At 45.4% G+C, this 11,504-nt stretch overlaps 1 protein-coding gene across 1 annotated transcript in view; it reads right to left on the reverse strand.

Annotated features, from left to right (window-relative positions):
* Positions 1-10,201: 10,201 nt before the first annotated feature.
* The window catches only part of nup37 (nucleoporin 37), a 35,097-nt gene continuing 33,794 nt past the window's right edge, over positions 10,202-11,504 (reverse strand). The window contains 2 exon segments of the mRNA XM_062518575.1: positions 10,202-10,467; positions 11,339-11,432. Coding sequence (XP_062374559.1) covers positions 10,354-10,467; positions 11,339-11,432 — 208 coding nt within the window. The 3' untranslated portion in view covers positions 10,202-10,353.

Here is an 11,504-nt window from a genome sequence, read left to right on the forward strand (position 1 = left end):
CAAGAGGCATAAAACATGCTTGGCGCTTGGCGCGGCGACCCGGGGAAGCCAGTAGTTCAGTTCGTATTTCAGTTCGTCTGCCGGGGAAGCCGTCGCTTTTCCAGTGAAACTTCAGGTTACATTAAATCCCCCATAAAGCTTCTTCCACACAAGCCCGGCCGAACGTGGCTGGGAGCTGAGGAGGGAAGTGAGGGGGGTGGGGGGGTGTTGTGACACGGAGCTGAACACATCCACTTCCACAGAAGGACCACCCCCTCTACCCCCTCCCCACCCGGCAGGCTCCCCCCTTCCAATCCACAAATCCTCCCCAAAACCGCTGCCTGTTACCCAGAATCTGCCCAATCCCCAAACAAACACACATCGCCGGGGCAACAAGATAACTCCACACGACGGCAAAACGCAACGTTGCTCACCCAGAACAGCGGTTCTAGCCACTAATCCGCGGCGCTTGAAGAGGAGCCCTTGAAGACGAGCCCAGTAGCTGTCGGCCGATCAAAACACAAGCACTTCTGCCCGCCTCTGACCTGGCGCAGAGTCGCCACCACGACCATCTGAGAACAACTTCCATCCGCAGTCAAGTCGGCACACGTCATTGAGCATCATCACTTTTTGCAGTTTATTCATGTGGGAATCACTCGAAAGCCAAAGCAAATTACAGAGCTGTATGGTAGACATACACACGTGGATTGTGTACATGCGTTCTGTGGTGAACGTGCTCTGAGCATGTGTGTACCCTCTGGAAAGTGAACCAGGTGAACTTGGTGAAGCGGGCCTCTTGCTCTGGGAAGCTACAGGAACATATCATCACTCTGGCCCAATGAGTCATTTAGAGAGAGAGAGAGAGAGAGAGAGAGAGAGAGAGAGAGAGAGAGAGAGAGAGAGAGAGAGAGAGAGAGAGAGAGAGAGAGAGAGGGAGGGAGGGAGGGAGGGAGAGAGAGAGAGAGGGAGAGAAGGAAAGAGAGAGAGGGAGAGTTGTGTCAACAGAACAGGCGTTCAAAAAAAATTGATGGTCACATGATTTGTGTAGACTTCCCAAAAATTCCCAATGAGCACTTTTCAGGGCAGTTAATTTAAATCAGTTAAATATGGTTATAATGTATGTCTGTGCATGGCTCTGGTCTGGCCGAGGGCAGTGGTATGGCCTGTGCCCCACATGGACTTGTTTGAAGTACAGGGAGGTGTTTGGCAGCAACAATGGCCTGTGGCTGACGGGGATGTGTGATGCTACAGTCAGACTTGCAAGCCTGGAGGAAACCCTGATGACAGCTCAGGTCACTCTGGTGTGGTAACTGATCTGGGCATGTTGGTTCCAGAGCACTTACATAATAACTCACGCACACACTGTACACAAGGCTTACGCATGTTTAAACAATGCTGTGCATGGGGATTCTTTTAAACCGACATTCATGATTGTTAGTTAAAGAAAATAAATAAATAAACATTTCACAACATACCGAGGTGAGGTATCTGCTTGCTGTCGTGTAAGGCTTCTTTCAGCTCTTTGTAACACCAAGGACCAACCTGGAAATAAGTACAGTATTTAAGTATGTATATCATCCTTAATATCATCCTTTGGATTGCAGTCTTGATCCAGAAATAAATCAATCAATCAATCCATCAATATGACATAGTTCTTACTGTTATCATACAAGACCAACATACACAATGAGGTATCAGGTTCACGGCCCACCTTTTCCTCTGTGTTCCTCAACTCCACATAGCAGGCGTCCCCAGGCCCGGCCTGAGACCCCATCTGAACCAGCTCGGGGTCAGGGCAGGAGGGACGGTGTGATGGGGCACATGGTTGAACATGACAACAACTCACACAGTAGTAGGCTATGGGATTATTATGGGCTGTCAGACTGGGGGTGGGGTTGGGGGTGGGCAATGGCCCTCATTTGTGAAATGTGCGTACGACCAAAAACAGGCGTAAAACAGGTGTACGCTTGTTTCCACGTAAAGTATGGCATTTATCAATGTGAACGTGATCGGTGCTACACTCTCAAATCTCACGTCTAGTCTGAACTCGCGTACGCAAGTTTTTCAGTATAGCACCGTGCAGCAGTAAATCAGCAGTGGATTAGAAAGTTGAAGAGTTGAATTCATGGACTATCTCGGACATAACACCTTTCCTGTGCATGTGCAGCTTATTTGCTGTAATGTAGCATATTATATTGACACATTTGATGGCTTAGGATAGCCATATAGGAGATGATTACTTTCTCTGTGGCAAACGCAACATTCATGAATTATATATTCTAAATTATTTTCAAAGGGCAAATTTCTGTGTCATATGGCTTTGTAATTAATGTATTTGTAGTATGATGCGTTCTCTCTGCGAAAAAAAAGTCTGTTGCGCTGAAATTGCTCTAGTTTCCCGCCTTCCTTGACGACAGCTTCTAGCTGTCAAAATTAACAAGGTTCAGCTGGATGTGACTGTGGCTCAAGATCACTAATGATCTCTTTTGGACGTATAATGCACCTTCATGTCGTAAATTCTAGGGGCGAGGCCATTAAAACAAGCATAATAGACTTCTGAAGTTCGTCTACAAATAGGATCCAAAGCTGCCATCTTTGTCCATATAAGGAGTTCCGGGTGTGAATTGAAGCTAACTGCCTATGGCAAGTTGCATTGTAAGTTAGCTCTGGGGTAGCAACTAGCAAAGATCAAAGTGTGCCATCTTCACCAACCGAAGATCACAGTATGCACTTGAAAGCAGAGGCCAAAACGTTGTAGCGCAAAACGTCTGCATTTCCAATTTCTTCAAAATTCAAAATCCCCATGTTATTTTCCCATAGAAAAAATCTCAAAATACCGGATCTCCTTATTTGGGCAAAGATGGTGGCTTTTTTGTAGGCGAACTTCAGAGGTCTATATAGGGGTGTGGTATTTAAATTACGTTTGTTTCCAGCCGCCACATTTATCAACACACGTTTATTCTTATGCTGGAATTGGAGTGATACAAAAGTTTGATGAATCACACGTGAGCCCCGTCGTAAGACAATTACTGCGCTCAGATGTATGCTGGTTTCTACACTCGATAAATGAGGGCCAATATGTGCAAGCTGGACCTGAGCCAAACCCAGACCAGACTGGGGCCAAAGCCATGTGCCACTATGGCCTACCTGTTTCAGAACAACAACAGCAACACTTAACTATAAAGCGCTTTATAAATCTAAGGGTGAAACCTCACCTCCAACCCCACCAATGCGCAGCAGCCATGGCAATCACCACACACACACACACACACACACACACACACACACACACACACACACACACACACACACACACACACACACACACACACACACACACACACACACACACACACACACACACACACACACACACACATTCTTATTACCTCCAAAAAGAAGGTTATGCTTTCATACAGGGTATGTTTGTCTGTTTGTCTGTCTGTCTGTTCGTTCGTTTGTCTGTTTGTAAGATAACTTAAACAGTTATGGATGGATTACAATGACATTTTCAGGAAAGGTCTGAAATGACCCAAGGAAGAAACTATTCAATTTGGAAGTGATCCGTATCACCGTCTGCTCTCTCGGAGTGCTTTTCTAGTTTTATGAATTAACTTGTTGTTGAGCTTTTATTTTCTATGTGTGGGTACAGTGCTGTGGAGTGTTCCTTTTACTGACACTGCATTTGGTGCTTCTGTAACTCCAACCCTTTCACTTCTTTAGAATGTCTGTGCTGAATATAGATGATCAATAAACAAGAAGTTCAACAAACAACAACAAAAAAAGATTGGGACCAAATCCCTGCACTGTTTGAATTCTCACTTTGTCTGTCCTGTTGTCCCTTTTGTCATTGTCTTGTCTTATGTGTTATATGTTGTGGGTAATATATGTCACTATGGCTGCATGGAGGAATTGAATTGAATTGAATTGAATTGAATTGAATTGAATTGAATTGAATTGAATTGAATTGAATTGAATTGAATTGAATTGAATTGAATTGAATTGATCAGAGCTGAATCCAAGCCAGATCGGCCAAAACCATGCATGATCAGGGCCAAACCTGTGCCAAACCCCAGGGCCATCTCTGTGCCTCCAGGAGGGACGGTGTTTTGGGACACATGGTTGTACATGACAACACCTCACACAGTGGTAGGCTATGGGATTATTATGGGGTGTCAGACTGGGGGGGGTGGGGGGTGGGCAATGGCCCTCATTTGTGAAATGTGCGTACGACCAAAAACAGGCGTAAAACAGGTGTACGCTTGTTTCCACGCAAAGTATGGCATTTGGCGGGGGCCGGGGGCCAATCAGTACCAGATCAGAGCAAACCTGTGCCAAACCCCAGGGCCATCTCTGTGCCTCCACTGGGCCAGATGTGCTCTTCCGGACAGCAGCTGCCATTAGTGAAGGAGGTTTTTTTTAACTTCACCTCAGAAATCCCCTCTTAAAAAGACAGCTAATCTCCTTGATTTACGTTCTTGGTAGTCAGCACTGACCTGACCCCGTCGCTGCCTTTTGTTCCTGTGCGTGTGTGTGTGTGTATGTGTGTGTGTTTGAACGCCTGGGCTTTGAACATGAGCAGCACGCCAGCTTCTGAGGCTGTACTGGTGGATCAGGACTGCCGACTCCCCTACGCTCCTAAGAGAAGGAACCTGCCCGAAACGGCCCCGAGGACGCTTTGATCCTCCAGGTTTATTGTTTCACAACCGCAAGCAAGAACGTCCGATTCCGAGCACTCGGAAAAAAAGGGTGTGTGTGTGTGTGTGTGAGTGTGGAGAACGTGGTTTCACCCGAAGATGTGGCCCAGGTTTAAACAAACAGCATCTACTCCCAAGAACTCGGGTGAACCAGAGTCCCGAGGGTTCTGAGCATTCTTATGACCTCCACAGCCACAGGTAGGGGTGATTTCCCATGTTATGCTTGCAGCCACCACCAGGGGGTGACATCGGGTTACCCTTCTGAAAGACAGTATTGATTAAGGGAGAGTTTAGGTGACTCATATTTCTGAGAAAATCTCCCCTAATTTTGCACTTGCACTTTGTACTGAAAGAGGCCATTATACCCTTTGGAAAATCTTCAGCAGTGAGTGTGTTTGAGAGCTTGAGAGACAGTGACAGAGTGTGTGAATGTGTGTATATGTGCATGTGTGCAAGTGTGTGTATACTGTAAGTGTGAGGGTGTGTGTGTATAAGTGTGAAGGTGTGTGTGCGCTGTGGAGTGCTGTGTCTGCGTTTGACGTCGACTTCTCTGTGCCTCTAACGCACACAGCTGTTCCAGCTTTGTCCACCTCCAGCGTTTTGCGAGCGCTAGCGACAGACCACAGTGGACTTGTTCAAACAAGGCCAAGAGCCCAGCGAGAGCGGTAGCATGTTATGCTTGCGGATGGTGGTTTACGCGCCAGGTCCAAGAAACATAAGGTCCTGTCTAACGGGTTTGAAAGAGTCAGGGTCCTCCACCCCTGCTACGCCCGTGTCAAACGCAGAGGCGCACATCCCAGTACAATGGGAACCACTGTTAATGCTTGCACACATACAGTGCATTAATGCAGAGGCCTATTGCACACTATGCTGCTCAAATCTCCTGAATGCTCACAATTCTCGGCCCCATCATAACTCAATGGTGAGTGATATGTGTGTGTTGGAGTGAAAGCAAGGTTGTCACACACACTGAGAGACGGATTGAGTGAACTTCCATGACCTATTCCAAATGGCTGACAAAAAAAGAAAAAGTTTTGTAGAAGAAAATATAATGTGGTACTCTTTTGCTCTATTATCTGTGAAATGGGAAGGTCATTCTACAAGGAGCTAGTGTAATTTCGTCTTCATCCGTTCACACAACAAAAAGCAGCTGACTCCTTAATGGAACTACATGGCCTGGGTTCCATAATGGAACTGTATGGTCTGGGTTCCATAATGGAAATGCATGGTCTGGGTTACATCAAGATAGAGCAACATAATGCATCTCTATGGAAGAAACGGGGGTGGGGGTGCCAACTCAAAAGTTGGAGGATCCTCACAAACCTAATACTGGAGTTGTTACAATGGTCAACAGTTCAGATGGTTCTCTAACTTTTGTACTGGATCACCCCCACTGCCCATATAGCCCAGATAATCTTTGTGGAGCTCCTACACAACCCTTTCACTTTCCTGTTCACAATTGCCGTCATTTCCTACCCTCCTTCCTGCTTCCTCAGCCCCAAGCACATCAAAGTGTGCAATTGAGGTCATTACAATGCTCTTGTTGGTTCAGTTCAGTTCAGTTCAGTGAGTCATTCGGGATAATGATATGACCCTGTCTGGTGAAGGCAAAGGTGGAAAACATTCAGGGGTAGGGAGACTGGCACGGAGATTGGCACTAGTAGAGTAGTGTAGTAGTGTAGGGTAGGGAGAGACTAGGGTAGGGCTAGAGTAGTGGGTCAGGAGGAGATATAGCAAAGGAGATTGCCAATAGTACGATAGTGTAGAGTAGGGGTCTGGAAGAGTAGAGTAGGGGGACTGGCAATAGCATAATAGCGTAGGGAGATTGGCATTAGTAGAATAGCGTAGGGAGACTGGCACTAGTAGCGTAGAGAGATTGGCATTAGTAGAATAGCGTAGGGAGACTGGCACTAGTAGCGTAGAGAGATTGACATTAGTAGAATAGCGTAGGGAGACTGGCACTAGTAGGATAGCGTAGGGAGACTGGCACTAGTAGGATAGCGTAGGGAGACTGGCATTAGTAGAATAGCGTAGGGAGACTGGCATTAGTACAGTAGCGTAGGGAGATTGGCATTAGTAGAATAGCGTAGGGAGATTGGCATTAGTAGAATAGCGTAGGGAGATTGGCATTAGTAGAATAGCGTAGGGAGACTGGCACTAGTAGGATAGCGTTGGGTAGGTGTTAATAGTGGAACAGCACAGGAAGATTGGCACTAGTACAATAGCGTAGAGAGAGATTGGCACTAGTACAATAGCGTAGAGAGAGATTGGCACTAGTACAATAGCGTAGGATAGGTGCCAATAGATAGATAGATAGACAGATGGCTAGATAGATAGATAGATACTTTAGTAGAGTAGAGTAGAGAGATTGGCTCTAGAAGAAGAGCGTAGGGTAGGTGCCAATAGATAGATAGATACTTTAGTAGAATAGTGTAGAGAGATTGGTACTAGCAGAATAGCGTAGAGAGATTGGCTTTAGTAGAATAGCGTAGGGTAGGTGGCCTGGCACAACCTTGTCCCTACTAATCCATCCACTCCACCTTTCTCTCTTTCTGAGAATCCTCAGTACACCTCTCACTGCCAGTCTGTGTGCGCCTGACACACCTCGGTGTGTGTGTGTGTGTGGACCTGCGTGTGTGTGACGCTTGCTCCCTCTTCTTCCTGAGCTCTTCTAAGAAATACACTTCCTAAAGGCTTACACTATCCTCCTTTTCTTCCCTTCCTCTATCCCTCCCTCAAGTTCATCATTCTCTGTTCATTTGAAAGAGTTGTTCTGGGCCTGTGCCCAGTAGCCCTCCCTCCTCTCTCTCTCCCTCTACATTTGTTGTCTTCTTTCATCCCTCCTTCCCTGTCACTGCCTCTCTCTCGGCTCTCTAACTTTCTCTCCTCCCTCCTTTTCTCTATCCTCTCTCCCCTCCCTCTATCCCTCACTCCTCTTATCCATATCCATCACTCTGTCTCTTCACCCTTCTTCTCCGCACATATTCCTGGATTATAGGTCCAGGTCTTTGCAGCTGTTTTTGTGTGTGTGTGTGTGTGTGTGTGTGTGTGTGTGTTCTCCGTTTGTTTCATAGCCTCCTGTATGACTGACCCAACAATCAACATGGTTATGAGAGTTTGCTTTGATGATGTTATCGTCCTCAGTGTCAGGGCCATGATGTGACTATGCTAAATGTTCGCCTGTGTGCCAGTATGTTTGCAGCAAAAAAATTGACGTAATTGTTTGCCTATTACATTAAATATGTAAGTGTGAATGTCTTCCAGTTTACAAGTTTGTCTATAGGTGTCTTTTTGTGTGTGAGTCAGTCTGCATAGTGATGTATTAGCATATTCCAATAGATGTATGTGCAAGTGCACTTGTTTGGCATAGGTGCAAGGGATTATGCTTCATATTCTAGGAAGCATGTGTGTGTGTGTGTGTTTGTGTAAAGTTATGCAAGTGTTCTGGTGTAGGAGTGTATGCAAGAGGCTTAGCGTCTGTGATAACACTGACTGATACTACACCTGTTTCACAGGTGGCGCAAGGTGCTTGCAGCACAATTGTAAATCATTGTGTTTTTTTTTTATATGTCTGTTGTGTCAGAGTATGTGTTGGTGTGTATCCCCAGACTTTCTCAACCTTATTGTTGCAAAACATATTGATGGAACTGGTTACGGATTAATTAGAAAACTTCAGAATCTTCCAGTAAAAAAAATCGGGGCCATTACAGTAATTTCCTGTGTATTAGCCGCGCTGTGTATAAGCCGCAGGACAGTGTTTTATGCAAGTTAAAAGAAACAAAACCATATTAATACCATATCAACTAACCCTTTGTATTAACATCATAGCTGAAGAGATTTAGCAAAATCAATGTGTAAGCCGCGGCAAATAGTTTGGGAAATTATGGTATCTGCAAGCGGAAGGAACATTACAGCATCATTAACCGACCATGCACAGGAACTCCTAGCAAGATTTCTGACCAGGGAGTTAGAAGGATAGACAGAGGAGTAGCCCAGGAACCAAGGACCAGTCAGAGGGAGCCCCAGAATGACCTGGGAGGCAGCAGGTACAATTGTTACAGAGAAAATCATAGGTAATGCACTCCACCTTATGGCATGGGGCTGACGGTATGACCGAAACGTCGTGAGTAAATGTTTGCATGCGTAATGGACAGTGTGCGGGATTCTCTCTATACCGGGATAATCTTGCAATCCACCAGGATGATGGGGATGAGATGTTCCGGCAGGACAACGATCCAAAGCATACAGCAAAGGAAACTCTCAATTGGTTTTCTGAGAATGGAAATCAAGGCCCTGACTTAAATCCAATTGGAGATTTCTGGAAGGAACTAAAAGTCAGGATTCAAAGTGGGATCCCTGGAATTAGGATTCTTAGGATCAGGATTCAAAGACTACCTTTTTGGAAGAGTTGGCCAAAATCACACCTGATAATTGTGACTGATTAGTTCCGTCAGACATGAATATCTTGAAGCTTCAATTACAAACAAAGGCTTTCCCACAAAGCATTACAAATGTCAGTGGGCATGTTCACCTTTTTTTATTTTGTTTTTTTATACTTCATTTATAGACTTTAATTTTTAACACTTTTTTATGTGTGGATTACCTGAATTAATACTAATGTCTGTTGAAAATTTCAGGCGAAAAGCCTCACTAGAAGACACTTGCCGTATATGTTGTGTTTCCATATGTGTGTGTGTGTACATGCAGTTTTGCTGTTTTTGTGTGCACAATCATGTGACTGAATACAGAGTGCTGTGACTGAAAAGTGCATTCTTTGAACAAATTCATTTTTCCTAGAACGTTGAAGAGTGTCTGATTATGCGTGTGATTTCACTGTTTGAGTGTGTGCATGTTCGTTTGTGATTCATTTTGCAGTATGTATGTGTGCATGCAAGAGAGTGTGTGTGTGCCTGAGTGTTTGTGTGTGTGTGTGTGTGTGTGTGTGCGCATCAGAGTGTGTGTGTATGCGTGCAGTGTGTGTGTGTGTGTCCATCAGAATGTGCCTGTGTGTGTGTGTATGTGTGTAAGTGTGTGTGAGTGTGAGTGTGTCCGTGAGAATGCGTGCGTGTGTGTGCGTCACAGTGTGTGTGTGTGTGTGTGTGTGTGTGTGTGTGTGTGTGTTTTGGCGCAGTCTTCCTGCTCCTCCTCTTCTCTGACCTGTATCTCACCCGTCGCCAGCCTGGCAGCGGGTCAGGGCCGGTGCTGCGCTGGGTTCGTAGAAAGCCGGCTTCACAGAAGAGTCGAGCTCTGCCCCCCTACACACACCGACCGCTGTCTGCCCGGGATCAACCCTGTCTCTGCTTAACACCACATCATCCTGTTAGTACATGCAAAATACCTTTCACACACACACACACACACACACACACACACACACAATTCATCATACTGTCAGCACACACACACACACACACACACACACACACACACACACACACACACACACACACACACACACACACACAAAACACATAACCACCACGCTCCCCCACACACACACCAACCCACACACACGGACACACAGCTCATTCAAAATAAAGCTTTTATTGCTAAAGCAAAAATCTAGACACACAAAAACAGAGAGTGCTTATCAAAATAGACTATCTTCATCAAGTTGTAGTGCAGTTAGTTGTTTTGAAATCACCAGGTCTTCTTGTAACAAGCAGTTTGTCATTGGTCACATTTCCGTCATCCAGAACGACAACTTCCTGTCGCCACCTGTCACACATAGTGGTAGGCTGCGGTGCCAGCTGAGCCCGCCCCCAACAGTGGATGAACCAATCATCACGGGCTACAATGAAATCATAAAACATAAGGTAAAGGAGAAGACTGGAACACATGGCCTATGATTACCCACCATGCACAGCTGAATCCATGCATTGCTTTGAAAAAAATAAATAAACACATGCATTTTTTTTTTTTAACGACTACATGTATAGAATTTCTTCATTAATCACTCAGAAATTCTTAAATATCAATACATATTACGTAATAACACACACATTTGAAATGATAATTGTGTTACACTAGCCTGGCTAGCGCCTACCACTTCTCAATGAGACGTGGTCTGGCAACCAAACGTTCATTTTCTCGTATTTGAAAAAAATGCCCAGATCCGTTCATTGGGCACCACGGATGTCTATCAAATGCGTCTGTGCATAGCTCATCATCGTCTTGCTTTCCCCCCCGTTCAGTAATTGATCCCCGATCTCGTGAATCAAATCACGTGCAAGGCAGCATGGGAACACCCAGGCTATTGTTTCACTAGCCTACATTAAAGGTAAGGTCAAATGTAAGTAAGGGATAATGTATAGAACGCCGGTCATTATAGGAAAATAATTCCCGACAGGATGAACTGAACCCCGACGCGTAGCGGAGGGGTTTTGCTTCGCCCTGAAGGGAATTATTTTCCGATAATGACCGGCGTTCTATACATTATCGCGCTTATTATACGGCGCTTAATATATATTATATCTCAATGTGTCTTTAGCAATGACTTGGCTACCATTTTGTGGCTTCCGCAACAACTAGTGGAGTGAACCCGTTGCCATAAGCAGCGGTCATTATACCTTCGGAGCGCTGATTATGCAAAAATAACTGATTCAAAGTGAATGGGAGCTCCCTCAACATTCTAGAGAGCCGTATAATATGTTGAGTTTTACCTGTGCATGGCTGAGGTGGTGGACCAGCAGCTGACTACTAATCTTCCCCGGGCACCCAGTGGTGGAGAAAAGATTCTCATTGGCCCTCGACCACCTTGGGGAACACAGACCAACCAATCAGTAGATGTCACTGTCCAGTCCCCAGTGGCATGATCATCTCATCAGT

Source organism: Sardina pilchardus, chromosome 17 (genome assembly GCF_963854185.1).
Source record: "Sardina pilchardus chromosome 17, fSarPil1.1, whole genome shotgun sequence".
Lineage (NCBI taxonomy): Eukaryota > Metazoa > Chordata > Actinopteri > Clupeiformes > Clupeidae > Sardina > Sardina pilchardus.